This window comes from Dysidea avara, chromosome 11, assembly GCF_963678975.1.
Source record: "Dysidea avara chromosome 11, odDysAvar1.4, whole genome shotgun sequence".
NCBI lineage: Eukaryota > Metazoa > Porifera > Demospongiae > Dictyoceratida > Dysideidae > Dysidea > Dysidea avara.
Window position 1 is genome coordinate 11247144 of NC_089282.1, and position 21544 is coordinate 11268687.

At 38.2% G+C, this 21544-nt stretch overlaps 3 protein-coding genes across 3 annotated transcripts; 1 reads left to right on the top strand and 2 right to left on the bottom strand.

The window, feature by feature from the left end:
* The first annotated feature begins 3 nt into the window (after positions 1 to 3).
* On the top strand, positions 4 to 14949 carry LOC136238321 (inositol polyphosphate-4-phosphatase type I A-like). Its single transcript, XM_066028738.1, has 30 exons — positions 4 to 138; positions 196 to 260; positions 314 to 401; positions 456 to 543; positions 815 to 878; positions 964 to 1027; positions 1072 to 1119; positions 2122 to 2240; positions 2357 to 2479; positions 2809 to 2888; positions 3894 to 3939; positions 7093 to 7152; positions 7395 to 7426; positions 7474 to 7521; positions 7578 to 7655; positions 7741 to 7798; positions 7849 to 7957; positions 11358 to 11465; positions 11638 to 11749; positions 11799 to 11906; positions 11961 to 12106; positions 12162 to 12181; positions 12278 to 12362; positions 12413 to 12516; positions 12564 to 12883; positions 13240 to 13380; positions 13612 to 13709; positions 13763 to 13875; positions 14549 to 14703; positions 14758 to 14949. Exons 1-30 carry the CDS (start codon positions 21 to 23, stop codon positions 14888 to 14890), a joined length of 2931 nt encoding a protein of 976 aa, XP_065884810.1. The 5' UTR covers positions 4 to 20; the 3' UTR covers positions 14891 to 14949.
* LOC136238330 (translation initiation factor eIF2B subunit gamma-like) lies at positions 14893 to 17000 on the bottom strand. Its single transcript, XM_066028750.1, has 8 exons — positions 16728 to 17000; positions 16520 to 16683; positions 16121 to 16476; positions 15624 to 15972; positions 15476 to 15574; positions 15281 to 15429; positions 15063 to 15166; positions 14893 to 15011 (listed from the first exon to the last, which is right to left on the bottom strand). The coding sequence occupies exons 1-8, from the start codon at positions 16873 to 16875 to the stop codon at positions 14959 to 14961; spliced, it is 1422 nt and encodes a 473-aa protein (XP_065884822.1). The 5' UTR covers positions 16876 to 17000; the 3' UTR covers positions 14893 to 14958.
* Positions 16993 to 21539, bottom strand: LOC136238323 (P protein-like). The gene is made up of 24 exons (XM_066028742.1): positions 20921 to 21539; positions 20804 to 20876; positions 20616 to 20693; positions 20483 to 20556; positions 20347 to 20426; positions 20021 to 20117; positions 19913 to 19966; positions 19783 to 19854; positions 19500 to 19565; positions 19393 to 19449; positions 19256 to 19336; positions 19152 to 19195; positions 18792 to 18930; positions 18659 to 18738; positions 18553 to 18605; positions 18363 to 18504; positions 18254 to 18308; positions 18087 to 18195; positions 17906 to 18033; positions 17797 to 17856; positions 17632 to 17736; positions 17484 to 17577; positions 17308 to 17401; positions 16993 to 17243 (listed from the first exon to the last, which is right to left on the bottom strand). The coding sequence occupies exons 1-24, from the start codon at positions 21464 to 21466 to the stop codon at positions 17111 to 17113; spliced, it is 2514 nt and encodes an 837-aa protein (XP_065884814.1). The 5' UTR covers positions 21467 to 21539; the 3' UTR covers positions 16993 to 17110.
* Positions 21540 to 21544: the final 5 nt, after the last annotated feature.

Genomic DNA, 21544 nt, shown 5'->3' on the forward strand with positions numbered 1-21544 from the left:
CTGTAAATGGAGTTACGATTATGAAATTCAACGTGTCAGAGCTTGCTGCGTACTGTAGCAGCAGAAAGGGTAAGGCGGACAAAGAAGGCACGCTATGGCTGAAGGAAAGGAGCGATGGATTGTTCAGCAGGAAAGCATGTCAGTCGCACAAAGACACTTCCAAATACAAATAGCATCATTCTGTTATCCTTTTAGCATTTCACAAGCGATGGTTTAGGCTCCTAGGTAATCTGCTATTTTATTTAGCCAGCGATGATGAGGTATAGCTCATGTGTTTCCACATGTTGTTATTAAATCGTCTCCAAACCATCAGTGTTCCAGCGTTGCCGGGGTGATAGTTTTAGAACGGTCTACAATTGAGAACGATACAGATAGTGGCAATAAATATGGGTTTGTAATAGGTGAGTGTAGTACATGTTCTATACAGCAGAATTCTGTCTGATTATTTTGAATAGCTTTTGACGATTGTATGCCACAATACACATTGTATGCTAACACAGCTCGTGAAGCTGATGAATGGATTACAGTCTTACAACAAGCTACGTATGTTGTGTGTAGTCTGTCTGGTTGTGTGTATGCATATACAAGCTAAGGTGTGGCTTAGCATGTGTAGTAGAATTTTCTCTCAATTTTTGGCATGAGTAGAAAAGCTATAGAACATGATTTTTGAATGTCATTTGTTTACAAACACAATACATACTTTAAGATATGAAGCTCAGATACACTTATATGGTGTGTGTTTGTGCAAACATGCTTGTGTGTTGTATAGCGCACTTAAACACAATGCAGCAGCCTTTGTTTTTATATACCATAGTTATCAGCACATGCTGTCAACCTTAGCAGAGTTGCGAGGTAGATTACTGCAAATCACTGGAAAGGTTAGCAAAGACATTATTGTGTGTGGATACTGTGTAGCGTGTATGTATGTGTGTGACTGACATATCACACTGCCTCATATAACAGGATCCCTTACCTGACTCTCATCCATTATACGAGACACCCACACAATACCCCATGACTGGATCAGGTGAGGACAACTCATGAGGGGACGTTAATAATTTCTTCTATTAGCTCCTGCATCAGACACTCAGGGGGAACCCCTACTAGAACTATCAATAGGTAAGTATATCTGTATGTAACATCATATGTAACATCATATGTAACATCATATGTAACATCATATACTAGTTATGACATCTAATACTTTATTGTGTACTAAATATAATGCATAGATAAAATGCCACTGCTCAATATCTTGAGTTACATCACAATTGTACACAGTTTATTTGCTATGGTTATAACAATAGACTATAATAACACATGCTATTGTGTATCTCCTTTATCAGGTATTCAATAAATTGTGTACCGTTTTTGTGTTAAATAGTTGTGTAGTCAAGTGGTATTTTCGATGTATATATATAATTTGAATGTGTATAGAGGAGGGTGGAAGCGGAAGCAGTTTAAGCACCAATAAAATGAATTATGCAAAACCTCCTTGGTTTGGGATGAACTAAATTGTGTGGATTATGTAACAAAGTTTGGCATCATTATCTAGTGTTAGAATTGCCACTATATGTGTGAAACAAAAAACCCAGTGCTTTTGTAAAACAAGGTACATCATCTGAATCCTCACACAAAGTGTAGTTGAATGAGCTAATGATCCCCAGTAATCCCCACCATTTACTGGTTATGTAACTATTGGTGTTGACATGATATTCCAAACGAAAATATGCAATAATTTCTTTCAAGTAGCACCTAAAACACTTCCGCCTTCCTCTGGAATGTGTATATGGTACCAGGTGTGCTTAGTATACTGTCCATAGTTTAATATGGGCCATTGTAGGGGACCATTTGAACTGTAGATATGGCAAACCCTTCCCCTCAATCTACAAGATACTCTAATAAAGCAGTCACATGCAGCCCCACGTGTATAACGAATTAGCACAATAATTTAAAAATGAAGTAGGGTTCCAGTGATGAAAAGTAGTGATGATGATAGCTATATATTACAATGTTGGAAAATCCCTCACTCCTTTTTATTCCTGCTTCATTTTAAAGGTTGAGACCAAATTCTGTGTCCTTGTTTTTATTTATGCAATCAAAAGTTGTTGTATTACACAGCATGTAGCTCGCTGGTGACAGAGGAGTCTGGTAGAGTACCCAACTCATTTGTGTTGACAAGTTGCTTGACACAACCACAAGCGTTTTGGTTCCGTTATGCTCAAACTGAAATCATCCAGGTGAATAAGTGGTGTTATGTGTACACACACACACACGCGTGCGCACACGCACGCAAACACGTACATACACACACGGTATCGTGTGACATAGTTAAGATGCTGCTTATTTTTTGCAGACTAATTGTGATCCTCGGTTTTTCACAACAGTCATATTGTACAATAATCATCACTTGTCACTTAATACTCAACTCAAACTGGAAGTGTTTGATGTGCATGAGCGTAATGAAGGAAGCTTGAAGGTATGTTTGTATGTGTAATACAGTGTGTAGTCAACATAGACATGCCAACCATGGGTGTGGGACTACATGTACACCTTATTACCAGCCTTTGTGGGGTACTAGTCCGGTCCCCAGGAAGATTAGTCTACACTGACTCATAGCACCTAAGTAGTTGGTGCCCCAGTGTATACGTGACTGTGTAAACAACAGCTGAAGGCTTTGCTATTTGTGCGTGTGTCTGTATGTGTATCAACAAAATGTTTACTGTGTGCATATATGCATTGCATGTGTATAGTACTGTGTGCTACATGTGATGCAATGTGTTTACTCTAATCAACATGTTTTTTCAGATGAAGCCAATCGGTCAAGCACACTTGACAATATTGGATGTATTCCAAGCCCCCAATAACAAGTTACGACTAGAGATCAAGTAAGCCTGTAACATACCACACTACAATAACATAGATAAATGATTCTACTGTGCACAATTTGTAACATGCAACATCTATTGTACTGTACACATTATGGCATAGGATTGTATTGCAGGCTGGTATCCTTATAGAAAGACAGGAATTTTATTGTAGGAAATTTAAGAATTAAGTCTAAAGTCTATTATTATGTAGTGTGTATACCCCGTATTTCTTCTTATAAAAAGCTCGGGCATTTATTTCTTATAATCCATTCATGAACCAGCTGAAAAATCTTGTTCCTCCTTGTAGCAGTTGACATACTGTACTTCTGACAGCCATGGAAGGTAGCACCCCCTGGCCTTCATTTAGGACCAGGAGTTTATTTGAATGCAGCTTTTATATGAGGAAATACAGTATACCTGGCCCCTTGGCATCAGTCCTACAATTGACAGGCAAAGAAGTTGTGTTCTGCCCTAGCTAGCTGTTGTGTGCCGTACTTTCTCTTTCACACAACTTTGGGAACTTCCTTTTATAGTTATCATTGACTCTAGTGCTTAATTGTAATATACTCTACTGGCTTGTTACCTGCTATGGAAATATTTCTAGCCTTAGACAATAACCTTGCTTCACATAACAATTATTTACAGTTGAAATGACTACAGTATTTGCAGACTAGTACTGCTCGTTGTGCACTAAGATGAACATTTTGCATTGAGATGCATGTCACATTTATGGCCAAAATTCTATAGGGTTATTAACTGGTCAGTGACTGCTACTGTAGTTTCCTTAATGTTATTGCTCCAGTTTAGCTAGTGAGAAATATTTGTATGTTGTTGCCTGTGTCTGTCCCTGACACTATAATCACCTCATTATATCCTAAGCATAGCTAAAGTGTAGTTTAGTGACCTCATTAAAAAGACCACATCCATAATTTTCATACCAAAAGTGCATGTGGCCTTATTGATGTGAATATACATAGTATGGGTGTGGTCCATACAAACACATTAAGTTTTGTTATTTTTCAGATGGGAGGACGCTATTAGAGGTTTCATAATGCTGCGTGGCAGGAAGGTGAGTTAGTTAAATTATTATATGCAGTGTGTTGAAGGTGGTACTAAACCGATTAAGTGTAGCCGTACAAAGTTAATTGGACAGTATGCTTATGGTCATACGCGAACAAATGCGGAAACCCATAGGCCCATAGCGAAGGGTAATGAACACTACTGTTGTTGATACAACTAAAGTTATTCACGCTTTAACTACATTAGCTTGTTGTAACTCTGGTTAATTCACTGGTGTACGGCATCAGCTGTCATCACATGATTGCAATGTAGAGTGTGCCCTGGCTACCCCAAGGGGTATAGTAACTTTCATAGGTTTATTGGCAGCAATTGATCCTGGGATCAAAACGCAATCAAACGATCAAAGGTCTGAATCAAGCAATCAAGCACTGTTAAAAAGAGGCGATCAAGCAACGTTTTGAGCTTTAAGAACATTTATAGGGCTTTCTCCTAAAAATATCAGAAATCAAGCTGAAATTTTGGCTGAAATCAAGCAACCAATGTAAATATTTGATGATTTAAATTAATGTCTTGATCCTGGTCACAAGCGCTGCCCTTTAACCCACACCATCTCTCTCACTCAATGAACGTCAAAATTTAATATGCACCTATCAAAATTTGGTTGAGGCATTGGGTAAGCTTTACTCTACAGCGAGTGTTAAAGTCCACAGGTGTTTGTTATCACTACTTTCCATGCCATTATCAGTAAAAGGGAAAGCATAGAATTGTTCTACAATGGTTGGAACGAAAATGGCTTAGCGTTAGGTAAATCAGCTTGAAATTTTAGAGTTACAGTGTAGATAGACATGAAATGAAGGTGTTATTTGACGAAACTTTGTACACTAATTAACTACAGCATGACAAACTATCACAACCATTTTAGTTATCAAGACACATGATAGTGTGTCATACAGCCAAGTACAGCCAGCGCAGGCGCATGGCAGACAAGTGTGTATTTTACAGGAACCAAAAAAAAAATGTCGTTCTCACTCACCAGAAATAATCATATTTATATATGCCTTCAAAGTTTGTCTTAGTTTCTTTGTACTTTTCTTCTTATTATTCTTTTTGCAACACTTAAAAATTGCTATAACTCGTACATGCTTTAGTTGATTTTTTTCAAATTTGGAGGGCAATAAGAACCTAATGTAGCATGTAAATTTTGTACGCATTGGATAAGAACAAGGGAGTTATATGCAATTTTCAAAAAAATGCAATAGCAATTTTTTGTCATGGCCACATGATAAACCGCTTGAAGGAATGACTTGAAAATCAGTCTCTGTATGTAGTAACCATCGTAGTGTAAACCTTTTGCATTAACAGTCATGGAGTTATAACAAAAATGCCAACCATGTGTAATAAGTGCACAATCGAGTTTTGTTAAATATCACTTGCCATGCCAACCAGGCAAACTAGCTAGTTAATCGAATCAGCTGAAGATGGGTAGATAGGTAGATTAATTATTTTAGAACGATCTTCCAGTAAATCAGATTAAAAACCACTAAGTAAGTCAACTAGGTTGTAACAAGTGCACGATTGAGATACTCTAGAGCAGTAAAACTGTCAATTTGCTACCAACATCAAAGTCAATTTGTTAATTATATGCATTCCTTTTTCCACATCAAAAGAATTTTGAGTAAAGTAGAGCGGTGCTGCCTACCACTCTTTAGGGAAGCCCCTGTAATAAAACATTCAGCTACATAATAAGTCACTCTATTAGAATGTTCAACTACAATCAAGTCACCATATAGAGAGTTCAGCTACTTCAGCTACAAACAAGTCACCTGTAGAGTTCAGCTACAAAAAAACCACCCAGTAGAGTGTTCAGCTACAAACAAGTCACCCTGTGGAGAGTTCAGCTACAAAAAGTCTCCCTGTTGAAATTTCAGCTGCAACCAAGTCACTCTGTACAGAGTTCAGCTACAACCTAGTCACCTGGTAGAGAGTTCAGCTACAAACAAATCACCCTATGGAGAGTTCAGCTACAACAAGTCACCTTATAGAGAGTCCAGCTACATTGGATGTCACAGTTCAGCTACAAACAAGTTACCACGTAGAGATTTCTGCTACAAGCCTGCCACATTGTGAGCCGACCTATAGGAGAGAGGATATGTGTGATAATTTTCATACAGTATTATTTTTTTGTAAAAATCATTATTATAAAAAATCTCCACAGAATTTAGCCCTTGATATATCTTCCTCCTTTCTGCAGTAAAGAAGAAGTGATACCTACACCAAAATAGCCAAGATGTGAAAAAAGTGCGGCCCCCAAAAAAGCCAGGGTGAAAAAAGATGTGAAATCAAAGGTGGCAGCCAAGAAATGGCTTTGATGGTAGGTTAATAACAAAAATCTTAATAACGACAATTCAGGTAAATTTGGTGCCGAATCTCCTAGTGAAACTTGGAAGAGGCAATGCATATTCACCTGAATTGTTGTTATTAAAATTTTTGCCATTAACCTACCATCACAGCCATTTCTTGGCCGCTACCTTTGATTTCACATCTTTTTTCACCCTGGCTTTTTTGGGGGCCACATCCTTTTTCACAGCTTGTCTGTTTTGGTGTAGATAGACTAATTTATACATATCTACATCACACGGTGTGGTAGTACTGTATTAGAGATCATGATGTTTTGGGCTTTCCTGGCCACCAAAAACCACCTTCATAACAGCTTGGCAATATTGGTTAGGCATATCCAAGCCCATAAATGTCTTCAGAGTGACCCCAAACCCTTCCAACAAGTTTCTATGAAATTTTAGAATCTCAAATGACTGATTGACTGTCTGCCTGCATGCCTGACTGACTGATGCCTCCAGCCAAGCATAACTTGACTATGGTTAAGGTATATAAACTGTTTAAGAGAATGAGCTGAAAATTTGTCTGTACTGTACATAGATAAATCATCGTACTAGTGGTTTAAAAGGGGAAACACTGCTAAAACCAAATATTTGAAACAATTGCACTCTCTAATAATGCAGTCACTCTAATATTATATAGAACAATTGTAAGTGGTGGCCAAGGCTGAAATTTATTGACACAATTTCACACCGTATACAGTAGCTTTTTAAAATGCCACACAATTTGACATACAGTAGATTTGTTGTATTACAAGAATAGTGTATTGATACCCTATATGGTTGTAACTCTTATTATATATTAACAGGCTAGTGAGAGTAACTCTCCAAAGTCACTATCATTTTCAAGACAACTGTCAGAAAGCCAGGTCAGTTTATGTACTTGTATTTGTAAATACTGTACATGTATTTCTTTAAATTCAAGTACTTTGTGTAATTTTATGATTGTTGAGAAGCACCTTATTTTGGTCTAAAAGGTAGATACATTGAGCTTTAGGGAATTGACTTTCGCAGTGTTTTAAGTATTTTAATTGAGCAGCCATTTTATATGCAGTGTGTTCATATATTTAAATTCAGTAACCATGCAAGCATTTTTTACATTTCTTTTTAGACATCTGAAACTGATTTTGATAGTTCACTGGGGTGAGCTGTGTACCTGTGTGAGTCTTAGTATTGGTGGTTGTTTTTAGGTTTGCTTTTGAAAACCTTTGTGTTAGAAAATTCCAGTTCCCTGTGTGGTATGTGTTGATGGGGTAGTGTGAATGTGTGCATGTGAGGGTGTTGTGTAATCTAGGAATAAGGATTATGGTCTACAAGTGTGTGAGGTGATGGCTGAGACTGATATGTCATTCACTATACCCATGTTATTACTGTAAGTTGTGGATCAAGTGCGCACACACACACACACACACACACACACACACACACACACATACAATTAACTACTCTATTTATAGGGAACGGTTTATCATAGAAGAGAACAGTCAAGTGCAGGAGTATTGCTCTCTAGTAGGAGTAAGTTGGTGATATTGATGAGTATAGTCAGTTATACATCTCTTCCACAGCTCAATGAACACTGGGAGATAGTGAGACAAGAAGTGATTGAGGTACATGGTACCATGATGGCCCATTATCGAGAAGTTAAGAAGCACATGGAAAAGTTTTTGCAACAAGGTGTGTTGTGCATGCGTGCGTGCGTGCGTGCGTGTGTGTGCGTGCGTGCGTGTGTGTGCATGTGTGCGTGCGTGCATGCGTGTGTGTGTGTGCATTATTATCCTCTTCTTGTTGGCTTGCAAAATTTGAGAAAGAAGACAATAATTAACTACATGAACCTAGACTCAAGTACACTCTTTTTGCAACACAAGAAACAGTACAACTACGATAAGTGCACCTGGTTTCTACAACATTTGGCTTCCTTTAAATCAATTTCAATCATAATGCAAGATTTCAGGAGAAATCGATGGATCAGAAAATCATACATTTTCCAAAAAGTCTAACTCTATTTATATCCCACACTCCCTTATGATTATTGTTGTGCGGTCTGCAAAACCGCAACCAGTGCATTATAAGTTATAATGCACTTGTTGCGGTAGGCAGCAGTGCCGTATACAAATTAAGGCACTGGCGGTGCCTTTGGACTTCCCACGCAGAGTGGTGCATCTATGTTTGTAAACTCTTTTAGAGGTTTTACAATAGCAATAGATAATAATTAGATAATGGTATGCATATATAGTATACTTGATCTTTGGAAGATAATGAGGTTTAATACCAAGAGTTCATAATATATATACTGAGGAGAGTGTCCTACTCTCATATACCCCTGTAGAAGGGCGTATTGTGAAGTTATGACGTAACACTTCTGAGTTTGCCTGTTTTTCTTTGTATAGTTAATGATGTCATTAGTTGAACATGGTATCGATTGAACACGTGCCTAACAACATTGCTAGCAACTAAATTAACTCCAGCTTTAAGCGTTTCTCACCGAACTACAACTGTTCCTTCATGGATTAAGACCACTTTGTAGGCATTTCTTGCTAGGCCATTCGCGAATACAGCTATCCTGAGCGTCGTGAGTATGAAATGGTGCTAACGATTCTTGCACTTTTACGGCTGCTCATACGTCACAAACAGCAACATCTTGTCGTTACATCATAACTTCACAGTACACCCTTCTACAGGGGTTGAGAGTAGGACACTCTCCTCAGTATATATTTTATGAACTCTTGATAATACATGTAGCCAATGATTATAGTTTTCATGAAGCTAGCTATCATCTCTCACAATTCCCAAAAATTTCATCTCTTGAAAGTTTCTGGCTATACAGTTTGGCTGTGAGGCATTTGCTGGTATATACACTGATAGCGAGGGCTGCATCTTTTCCAAAATAAGTGATTCTGCTGATAGCATTTCAATTGCTCTGTGTTCTATAGTCTGTTAGCCTTCACTTAGCTCCTGTGGTAGTAATATCAAAGAGGTCAATCAACATGTTCCCTATCCCATAGTTTTAGTTTAGCACTTCTTCTTAAATAACCAAAAAATCTCTGTGATGTCATATACTTCAGCATCTTCTCCATTCTTAACACTGTGCTTGGCTCAAGGATGTATATATCCCATGTAGTCGTGGTAAGTAGTGATATATACCATTTGGGAGTACTCACCTAATAGGTGAAAGAAGTAATGAGCACTCATCCTGTTTGTTTTATGCGCTAACATATGGTATAGCCTAAATTAAGTCTAAGTCCTAAGGCTGCAGCACATGTTGCTGTCAGACCTTCAGTGCTGGTCACTGTAAAGTGTTAATAATAATAAATATTAAATATTTCGAGGTTGAGCAATGTTGCTAAAGATAAAATTTTCGTAGATTTACAAACACTCCCCTAAATGTATTAGACTATATGGAGGTCTAAATATTTCAAGGCTAAAATTTTTGCTGATAACCTCTAAAACCACGAAATCAGTGAAAATTCTCCCCTCAAAATATTTTGGCTATACGGTAGTCTCGCTTGGCCAGACTCTATTTTCTAAGTACCCCCTCAAAAAAGGATCTGGTCCAGAATCAATATACCAACTTGTTTTCACACCCTGAGCTAGAGCCTGGGGTGTTGCTTTCATCATGAAGTGTACACTTCCTTCTAAATTTCAAGCCAAGTACGCACTGTAAATGTCATGAACAATGGCCGATAGCGAGAGACACAGAGGCTGTTTTCTACAGCTGAAAAGTGTACATACTCAATTCGTCCTAACCCGTTTGGTTTCACATAACTTCAGACATAGAAAACAACCTCTGCATCTCTCATCGCCACTACTGGCCATCATTCATGGCATTTCTAGTGTGTACATGGCTTGCAACTTAAAAGGAAGTATACGTTTCATGACAAAAGCTGATTAAACACCCCAAGCCCTAGCTTGGGGTGTGAAAATATTGATTCTGGACCCGAGACCAGACCCTTTTTTGAGGGGGTGCTTATAATTGAAAATTGATAAACATCACCCCAAGAAAATAGGGTCTGGCCATGTGAGACTAATGCTAACATCTGATGATTGATTGTAGTTTTACTATAGTGTGGGCTAGTAACTCGTGATGTTCAATTGTTGTAGTGACGTATATTAAGCTCATAATTAATGCTTACTATTCCAGCATTGTGGAGAATAAGAAGCAGTAATGTCTTCCTAAACTAGCTGGTTAGCCACTGAAAATTTGACTGTGACCGTAAAATTGTTCAGTTTAATACAACCATCACTTTTACTCATGCTGCACGCCATCCGCAATCTCCTGTTCATACAAACTTTTGAAGAAGAGTCTACTGAACTGAATAAAGTAGTGAAAAGTCTTTCATGACAGCTGTATTGTTCCTTGTGTTGCAAAAAGAGCACCCCTGTATCCTAGCTCATGTTTTCCTGCAGATCAGTGTAAAGAAATGTTAAGGCTTTTATGATCAACAAACAGTAATTGACCCAAAACTGGCCTCAGAATACCTTCATGGTTCCTTGGCAGTATTGGTTAGGTACACCGGTTTTCCTCGTTTTTGCAACAGTGGCCCTGAAGCAATTGTAGTTGCAGTTTGCACACATGCGTAATTAAGTCATGCTGTTACAGTAACACATGTGCAGGGCAAAGATGGCATCTGATACAAGTACAAGCCAAGTGGGTAATGGAGGGGCTACCATCACAATGATGAGTTTAGCAACTACAACCCATCCAAGTGCTGTCCCTGTCACATCAGCAGAACTATTTACGCTTGCGTGAACTACGAATGTTAATACAGTGTTGCAAGAGCAAAGAAAACTGGTAATGGCCACTTCACTTCTCAGTAATTGATGCTAGGGCCTACAGGAAAATATGGTCATTACTTAAAATGATGATGCAATTAGTCATTGCTGAGCACCTCCAAGGAATCTGGTTTTATTCTATCCTGTATAATAAAGTATGTCTGCAACCGAAGTGGATACCATGTCAGCACTAATAAATCTGTGCTTCTAATTTAATAATAGTGATCACTTCAACTTGAGACATTGTGTTGTGTTTCTGATCTCTTCCATCTTGTAATGTTACCCTGTCTGACTGTTCTTGTAGGAGAGAGGAAGTTCAAGAAGAGTGTGGAGAAACAGGATGACCTACTGGAGTTTGTACCCACCAACCTGCACATACAACAAATGTGTGTTGCAGAAGCTGATGGCAAAGGTAATTGCAAATAGGTGATCATCACCTCCTAATTTTAGCAGTCCTAAACCTGAGCATGAACAAGTAGTGTCCTGATGATCAATGTATCCCATTTGGGGCACCCTTTTGTAAGGCACCTACTGATATCTGCATACACTTAATGAGAAACTCACATTTTCGTCCTCTTATGCAGATCAACTGGCATACAACGTTGTGACAGTTGGTGCTCCAACTGCATACAACCTCAAGTATCGTAATGGAGGTCTCATCAAGTGGCAAACCACTGCACCATACTGCTATGCAAAGTAGGTGTGCACTTAATGGAATAGTTTGTTGATGGTCTTGCTTTTGTAGTATCTTCTCACATTCACATGACAACAAAACTGTCCGTGCTCGTAACATTTTAAACCATCTCAATAGAATTCACGTGGAGATATATAGACAATGTGATATTGTGCTCAGGTATGAACTAATTAATTAGAATACAATTGCTTATATGCTTGTTTTATTCCACAGTGCAGCACAAGAAATGAGTAGGGAGCATTTAAAAGCAGCGTTCCGAAAATTAGCAGATAAAGTGAATAAATTACGTGGTCACTGCGATGTTATGTTGATGAATGATGCTGTAAGATCGCTGCATAATCAACTGCAAGAAAACGCAGGTATGTGTTAGTGAGTTGATTTGTACATCTCCATCATACATGTACATCTCTGTAGGAATCAAACAAGAGAGTGTGGTGAGTTGAAATTTTATAAAAACTCCTATTTTACCAAATAGATAATAATTATACAAATAAAGACATATACACATGCGCATCCTTTTTTCCTGGCAGGGTGACTTGTGTTTAAAAGTAGAGGAACACGTTTTGTGTGTTGAGATGAGGGTGGATGCAGTGCTGAGCAATCTGGATGGCACAGGTATGAGTAGTGATGTCATACATGAGATCATGTGATCTATATCACCACAGATGATTGGCACTCTGTATTACAGACACCGATTAGCGATATGCGAAGTGCTTTAGCTAGCATTGTTGATAAACTACAGAAAGCAATCTATTTCTTATTTCTACAGGTAAACAAATGCAGTTATATGAAGTTAATTATCGGTGCATTAATTAGGAAACACATAAATTAATATTGGATAAAGTTCCTATTGGCATTAAAGGCTACCGACATCGTCATGATATAGCATTTACACAAGCTGTGTCTACAGTGGTGACCAGTTTCATTCTACAACTACAAAGCTCCATTCTGGATAATGCATTCCTAATCCAATTACAACAAATTGGGTTCTTGTTACACTGGGAGAGTTTGTTGAGTACCCATGGTGACGAGATTGGCATGTTAGAAGACTTTATTGTTGTCATGCAAAACATCAACGTCTTGACTATCAAGATTGTGTCATCCAATGATAATGCACTGCGGATTGAAGGAAGAAGGTGAGCTCTGTGTGTGTGTGTGTGTGTGTGTGTGTGTGTGTGTGTGTGTGTGTGTGTGTGTGTGTGTGTGTGTGTGTGTGTGTGTGTGTGTGTGTGTGTGTGTGTGTGTGTGTGTGTGTGTGTGTGTGTGTGTGTGTGTGTGTATTGTGTAAGTAATGCATACAGTGTATCTATGTAATATTTGTGTAAAGTGTGTAATACAGGTACTACAATGAAACACTTTAATAGAACATTCAGCTAGCTGTTTAACATCCAAGCTTTGTTACATAGTTACAAGTTAGTTATAAAAATGCAATCAAATTGTACAGCGGTGTAGATACTGATTGTCTGTGTATACACCTGTAATCTCTTTACAGATACAATTATACTGTACGTGTTCCATTGAGTCCAACACTGTTCCGGCTACTGCCGACACCACTACAAGAAGGCAAAGCTATCAAAGTGTGTGCAGTACTGTTAACACAAGGGATCAACGAACAGCAAACAATGGCTGATGCGTAAGTTGCAATGTTTAAAACTAATTCTTTAACCTCTTTCATAAAAATTTTCATGAACTTTAACAATTAACAATCATTAACAGACCATTTCCAACTCAGTACTGCCTTCACATAATTTTCCTAACTTGTATCGCAGCTATAGTAGATCACAAAGCTTAGTTTCAGTATACACCCTTGAAATTGTATATCTGTTATGTGGCTAATAAACAAAATTCTTCTTTGTTATGACAGGTTTGGCGATAATTCATTACAAGATGTCATTAATAATAATAACTTCCAGAAGCTCTCCAGCTACTGTTACCGTTTCTGTGACATCTTCAGTCATGCTAGTAAGCTGTTCTGCTATCATGGTGTTTGTAGATGTAATGGCCTTTTTCTGTAGATGCTGCCAATGCACATAGAGCAAAGCGTGCTCAAGATTTGCTCGAGTCACTTCGGTCACAGATCACAGCTAAGAAGAACAAGAACACCGATATCTTATCACTTAGCCAAGAGGTGTGCATTAATTTAAGTTGGGCAGGCTTAAAGTGAAACTTCATATATAGGGCTGATCTGGTGTCCAGCCAACTATGCACTAATAGCACAAACACTGTCCAGTGATAATACTTGAATTTGTTGGGCCCAAAAGTGTGATTCAGCCAAAATATTGGCTGGCCAAGAGGAGTTGTGTAATCATTTAAAAGTTGGTGAAATTTGAAAATGTATAGGAATAAAGTTAAATTTGGAACAAGACAATGTAATCCTATTTAGTGTTAATAGAGGATAGGGTTTCATTTCTGATGTGACTTGACAGCAAATGTCTGCTACTTCATCAATTTCCAATACAACTGTGTGAATGAATACACAACTTGATACAGTATACCCTCAGTTACCCAAACCCCAATGTGTCTCATCCAATAGTAAAGGTGTTCAATAAGTGAATTGTTTGGATAACTGAAACCCCATACATATTTTTTCAGAGTGCTGTTGAAATACTCTAATAGAGCAGTCACTTCAAATATAAGGTTAGATAACTGAGGGACTACTGTACTGATTGGATTGCACTTCTAGCCAAAATGTAGCCTCTTAAAAAGGTGGTCTCATTAATGAGGGGTAATTATAAGTCATACCAGAATTCTTGAGGTTTGAGTACACAACTCTAACATTATTCCAGCGTGTTGCTATATAGTTGTGTAGATATATGAGATGTGGCCGTGTGACCAGTTGTAAGAGTGCCAAGGATCGTACTGCCATGTCTGTTACTCTGGAACAAGTTCTTATATTATGTCGTGAATTTGGCATGGACCCTAGCAGCTTCCAGCATGCTCTTGATGCAACAAGAAGGTAAGGATGTTATCACAACTACAGTTCAGCATTAAACTTTTTTGTCCACTATAGCCAAGGAACAAGACTAGAGAATGCATTAAAGAACGTCAGTCAGCCACTCTATGCATTCAACGCTCTACAAATTCTAGCCCTACCCAAGAACTATCGGCCACCTGATGGCACCTATAAAAAGTTACAAACATGATATAAAAGAAAATTTGTAATTATTTTTTTTATTTTTCAAATAAATTGTGCAATTTATAACTTGTGACTCTACAAATTCATCTCTTCACTTTCCCTAACAAATGTTTCACCTTTGGCATCAGCTGCAATAGACATTATTACTAAGGGGCACAAAGTGATATGGGGTGACTTACTGCCACGTGGAACAGTACAATGGAATCCAACGATGCAGTCTTTAAGAGTGACGTTGTCTTCTATGTATGCCTCAGAGCAAATAATGGTGTTCTGAATGTTGCAACTAAGACAACAAAAGACCTTAAAATTTAACTCATTTCTACAGTTTGATTATAATGCAAAAGCATTTATTTTTTCATGCTTGTTGAGAACTTCATGAATACAAAAAGCCACTTACTTGTCACCAATCTTGACATGGTCCATTACAACACAGAGTAGAAGTCTGCTCTTCTCCCCGATCATTGAGTGACTGTGTACCACTGAGTGCTTAATACTGACTTTGTCTTTTGTGGAAACAAACTGGCCAACTAAACTATCAGAACTCACCTAGTACAATACTACATAATTTAGCCAATCAGTATGTGTAGCTTACAGTGCCCCTCCCCCTGGCTGGCTGCTGCTGTTGTTGAGGTTGTGGTAAGGTAGTGTCAGTAGGTGGATACAGGGTTGATGCATAACATGGCATCGATAACTACAAAAGTACAAAATTTTCACAAGCAGCACACTATCAAACATCATACCGATTTGTTCACTTGCTTATACGAGTCTATTGTATTTACTCGGATACATAATGAATCTGATGATGCTATGTGGGCGTGACATGAGATCACATGATCTTCTGCACCATTAAGGTTTCCGGATGACATCTGAAGCGCTAATTGATCCAACATGTCATGGGAATCAGCTGCTAGCTCAGTCATATTAACTACAGGATGCGACGACTGTTTCTCTGGTGGCATGGCAGGTGTGGTCAGAAAGCTGCTGTCCATGAGCTCAGTGTAGGGGTGGGGCTTTGGGATCATGTGAGCTGATTGGAATTGTCCCTTAACAAGCTGTGGAATTAGCTCCTCCTTAATTGAACTGATATTTCTAGTAAGACAATTACAGTATATATAAACACATTGAGACCTCATTTATAGAATCACCTTTGGGGCCTAATTAATGAGGCGGTCTTATTAAAGAGGTCATGAAATACACCTTTCTAACACAACACTGAATTGTACATATTAGTACTAACTTGTTTTGGAACACATAATCTAGTACCCATTTCTTTACTAAGTACAAATGTCCATCTATCAGGTCAGTATGGAACTGAATGTGTGGATTTTTCTTTAACATTCCTCTTGATAGAGTAAGGTTGTCAGCCAGGTCTGCTTCAGAGCAGAAGAATAATAATTGTGAAGTTTCATTTAGTCCAATAATGTCACCATCGACGTGACAGGGTTTACTCTTTTTGCTTGCATCTTGTTCCTGAATATCAGGTTCGGGCGTTAACAAAATAGCAGCAGTAGAATTGTAAGTCCGATAAACATCTGCTAGCAAATGTAGTGGTATGTTAGTAACAAGATCGCAGCTGAGCAGCAGTAAGTCTGACTAAAAGAAAATTTTAATAAAATTCTAATTAATACCCTCTCACTTTTATTTTTGATTTAACTGCTCTTAGCGCATCAGCGGTGCCCCACTCATCGCCCGCTGTCTCCACTAGTACAAATGTCATCTTGACGTCGTGCATAACTCGGAATTCTTCCAACACGCTGCCAATTGTTTGTGCATTCGCCTTGGAAACAATCACAATCGCTTCTACAAACATAATTTGTACAATGTTAACCAAGTTACTTTCTTGCCTGGAAAGCCTGCCGTTTCTAGATATTTCACTGGGTACCAGATTAGAGGTTTGTTTGCGACTGGAAGTAGTGCCTTGGGAATGTTTTCCGTGAGAGGGTACATCCTAGAGCCGCGACCACCCGCTAGAATTACAGCTTGGAACTCCATGGATAAATTAACTTCTACCAACAACCATGAGCGTACTATTAGAATATGCGTGCAACATCCATTCTAAATTTCTAATTCACGCACTCCTTGCAATTGAGTGCTTATGAATCTATTACGTCATTTGCTTATTAGTTAAATACGTAAAAATATAGAAATACAATCACCAGCATAAGTATGTAATTCAAATTTGATAAATAAAAATGTATATTTGTGTACCTGAGTCATTATACAATGTTCATAAGACAGCGCTCCCATTAATATTGATGCAATCATCTGTATTTCCATTGTCCCAATCAAGAGCCACGTGACATATAACCAAGTATACCGTGGCTACAAACGTGGTACCCAACATCATAGGAAAGCCAATCCTATAGGGAAAAAATCGATAAAAGAAAGGTGTGTGTAGTTGCAATGGTGTTCTTAGACTCTTACTTGAAGAACAACACAAAACTAATGGGGTAGCCATTTTGTTCAGCAAGACCAGCACACACCACATTAGCTGAAGCTCCGATAAGAGTACCATTCCCTGTGAATATATAGTGGTTGTTTTATTAGAGTGTTTGTGAATACACACACACACACACACACATGGACAACAATACACTCACCCCCCAGACAGGCACCAAGGGCCAGTGACCACACCAATGGTTTCAGTGGTACACAAATTGACTCATCATTAGCTAGCTCAATTATCACCGGAATCTACCACATACCATCATCATCACATCTACATACTAACATGTTCACTTCACTCACCATGGCAGTAGTGAAGGGGATGTTATCAATGAAAGAAGAAGCAATGGCTGACACCCACACAACTACCAGTATAGCTACCAGCATCTGATTTTCTGGGCTCACGGTCTAAAAAAGAACATTAACTTGTTAAATAACATGATGCAACAACAATGGGGATGCCAGTACCTCAATAAGATCAATAGTTCTTTCACCAATATAATTGATCAAACCCAATTCAGCCAACGTCTATTAAGACAACAACAAACTAAATCAGGACATGACATTGATATTTTACCTCCATTAATATGAACAAGCCGGCAAAGAAAAGCAGTGTGGCCCATTCCACCTTCTCTAAAACTGCATCCAATTCCTCCACATCAGCTAATATTAGTAAAACCATTGAGCCAAACAAGGCAATCCAGCCTAAAGTTGGATCAGTGATCACTGAACTATTTTAGTAGCTGTATGACACTTACCCAAGTCAATGTGTAGATTAGGAATGGTGTGCAATAAAAAGAAACTGAGTATCACTACAGCTAAGACAATACTGGACTTGGCCAGGAGGACTTTATCAGTGATCTTGTACTACAATAAACACAGCAGTTATATAATACAGGTATGGTAATGTCATAATGCTGCTTACCTTTTCTTCCAGGGATTCAAGATTCTTTCTCCAAATATCTGTGTTAGTTTGAGCACTGTTATAGGTGGAAGATATAATATCAATAATATACAGATATGATGTCCCCTACTTGTGGCTGAGCCGGTCCCTGAGTTGTGATTGTACTTCCTGAGCCTTCATTAACAGTCGCTCTCTCACACCACGTTCTTCCAGGGACACCACCCGCATGTGGCGAGCAGTCCTTTTCCAAATAGCAATTTCACGTTTCAGCTCTAAACAAGTTTTTCAAAACCAAGTTAGCACAACAAAAAACATTGTACCTGCAACTTCAGGTGGGTCCTTGTTCTTTAGCGGTGATCTCCAATACAGGAGCCTAACAGGCACATGGGGTGTCATGGGTGTGGGTATATTCTATATATAGCTCACCTGATAAGTACAAATCCAACTAACATGCAGAAAAAAATTCCAATAGCTAAGTGAAGTGTAAACTCTGGAAAATTAATTCCCTACATTGTAATAAAATAAAGCTAAGCTTTTAAATAGAAAACATTCTTCTTACAGCATCTTTGATATCCTTATGTGACACAATAATGATGTTAGGGGGATCCCCTATAGCAGTGCCAGTGCCACCAATGTTTGAGAACACCACCTCAGCAATTAGTACATATCTTGGGTCAAGATTGAGCACCTGGCAAAGTCTAAACCATTAACATACCATGTAAGAGTCTTGTGGTATTGATGTATATGATAGTCAGATATGCAAGCCACACACACAACCACACAGTAACCATGGATTTAATTATATAAAATAAAGCAATTGGCAGCAATTTGTACTATATCTACATACACCACACTTCACACCCATCCATCATGTACACTACAAGTACAGACACTACAAGTACAGACACAACCCACACACCTTATTGATACTGGAGTTAACAACAAGATTGTGGTCACATTGTCCTATAGAACAGAACATGGCATGTCAATACACATAAAGCAATAGAGAAGATATACACTTACGATGAATGCTGACACTACACCAGAAAACAAGCATAGTAGAAACATTAGAGTCCAGATTTTACCCCGAGCCATCTTGTACATCTAGTAACAAAACAAGTAATTCCCCCATACCATGGTGATGGTATTGATATGGCTACCTTTACAGCTGCATAGTCAAAGAAACCAGTTTGTGAGAATATGGCTACCAGGATCATCTGGGTAAACAGGCATAACAAGTGTACAAAACAGGTACACATATGCTTACCATTCCAAACAGCAGGCAAATAGTATCAAATTGTATGTGATCAATTACATCACTCAAAGTGGGTCTCTATCAGAACAACCTGAATGTTATATTAGGATATAATACAGTGGAACCTCATCACATTGAGGGTTAAAAGTCCAAAGAGATGCTCTGATTTCAGGGGTCTAAATATGTGTACACTAATACAAAAGAGCTCGAGACTATGGACAAGTGTCCTAGTTTTCCAAATTTCAGGGTGCATGTCCTATTAGATGGGGTTCCACTGAATAAGAACACTGCTCACATGGGACAGGAATGTCTGTGTTGCTATAGCTATAGTGCTACCAATAAGAGCTGCAACAACACGATGCACAAGCTGCAAGAAAAAGGGGAGTGGCTGACAGTATACAAATCTGACAGGATAAATAACTCACATCAAATACAATGAGAACATAAACAAACACCAAGATCGTAGCAGCAATAGCGACCTATATACACACAGTAATTAAGTTGTTGAACATAGAATTGAAATAATAACTAACCTGTACATTTAGCGAAACCTTAAATCCTTCAAAGGTAGTCTGAAAAGGTACTATATCTTCAATATCAGTAGTATAACTGAAATTTAATGATGACAGCCTGTGTATTGTAGGATCGGAGATAAAAAAATAAACAAGCTTTAAAACAAACACAAAATCACTAGTACAGTTATGACACAAGAAACATCGTGATCAACAGATTAATTTATACTATACTTGTAGCAACATACAAATTCAAAACAAATTGCTGAACAGGTATTTAACAAAGAGCTATCACACAATAGCAAATCTCAGCTAAATCTCATACTGGCACGACACACATAACTTACTTATGTTTAAAGTGAAACTCTAATTTTGCACTGCTGTTATCCACAACATGATTTTGAGGATACACAGTAACATTATGACACTATATGATATAGGAAAGTTATTATATAATATCCAAAGCACACACATGCAACTTACTTTATCGGTGTTGTTCGGTGCACTATGACTGCACACTCGTATACAATTTGTAGTACAAGCCTTTCCTTTTGTAACTATATAGTAGAAATACATGTGTACACTATTAAACTTTGTCTCAGCCCTTAAATACAACCTTTTTTCTCATCAAAGGGACCAGTTAGAGTCAACTCAATTCTGTAATGTGGATCCTCGTTCAAATCATAACGTTGAACTAACCAGGGAGTTAAGGGAAAAAAAACCTAGCTTAACCACAAGGTTAAATAAACCACAGCCTGAAATAATATTTTCCAGGTACATACTCAATAAACCCACAAAGGATACCATGCTCAGATTCATTATTGATAGCAACAATCCCTACTTCCTTCTTTTCATCTTCCTTAGTTGCAAACATTGCCTGTGCAAAGAATTATTATATTAATTTGAATTACCACTACTCACCACCGAGGCTAGCATAATTAGAAATAAAATTATGACTTTAGAATGCTTTCTAATTCGAACTAATAAACGTTGCTTTTGTGCATGTTTGCTTGAGCTGAACGACACAGTCTCGTTATCTTCATCAATAACTTTTTCCATTCCTTCAATGCTTGCAGTGGGGCTGTGCTGTTGTATTAGAGGAGTGGTCTCATTACTTTCATGAGGGAAGTCTTGTCTTCGAGCTATTGACTGTCTCTCACTTGGCAAACTACTGTCAGATAGGTAGCCAGTTTGTTCTTGAAATATCGAATCTGCATGCGCAGTTGTAAGTCTCTCGTAAGATCGTCCTCTGTGTAATGACGAAAGTACGCTGAAATTTGGTGAGTTAAAAGATGTTGTTTTAGGAAACTCAGTTGAAGCGACTCTTAACTCCTCCATGTCTTCGCTATGTGCAGTGGCGGGTGGACGGTGGCGCACTTTTTGTTTCCGATTACTGAACGTGTGCATCTCCGTATCGGTCGAACTAGAAACGTTTCCAGACTTGGTTAAAGACTGTACCTTGTCCATCTTTAAAGGTAAAAATTACCCCTCACTGTTTCAATCATGTGACTTGTGTGGACACAGATTTGGTTTGTTTAGATTCTA

Excerpts from the sequence above, each read along its gene's own strand:
- LOC136238321 (XM_066028738.1), top strand. The coding sequence starts at position 21 with ATGAAATTCAACGTGTCAGAGCTTGCTGCGTACTGTAGCAGCAGAAAG. Across the intron at positions 2,241-2,356 it reads CTCAAACTGAAATCATCCAG|ACTAATTGTGATCCTCGGTT; the intron begins GTGAATAAGTGG and ends TATTTTTTGCAG. Across the intron at positions 3,940-7,092 it reads TAATGCTGCGTGGCAGGAAG|GCTAGTGAGAGTAACTCTCC; the intron begins GTGAGTTAGTTA and ends ATATATTAACAG.
- LOC136238330 (XM_066028750.1), bottom strand. The coding sequence starts at position 16,875 with ATGGAGTTCCAAGCTGTAATTCTAGCGGGTGGTCGCGGCTCTAGGATG. Across the intron at positions 15,973-16,120 it reads GATTATGTGTTCCAAAACAA|AAATATCAGTTCAATTAAGG; the intron begins GTTAGTACTAAT and ends TTGTCTTACTAG. Across the intron at positions 15,012-15,062 it reads TTGTACTGTTCCACGTGGCA|CTGATGCCAAAGGTGAAACA; the intron begins GTAAGTCACCCC and ends TGTCTATTGCAG.
- LOC136238323 (XM_066028742.1), bottom strand. The coding sequence starts at position 21,466 with ATGGACAAGGTACAGTCTTTAACCAAGTCTGGAAACGTTTCTAGTTCG. Across the intron at positions 19,967-20,020 it reads AGGTTTCGCTAAATGTACAG|GTCGCTATTGCTGCTACGAT; the intron begins GTTAGTTATTAT and ends GTGTGTATATAG. Across the intron at positions 19,196-19,255 it reads GTGTAGTGTCAGCATTCATC|GACAATGTGACCACAATCTT; the intron begins GTAAGTGTATAT and ends TCTGTTCTATAG.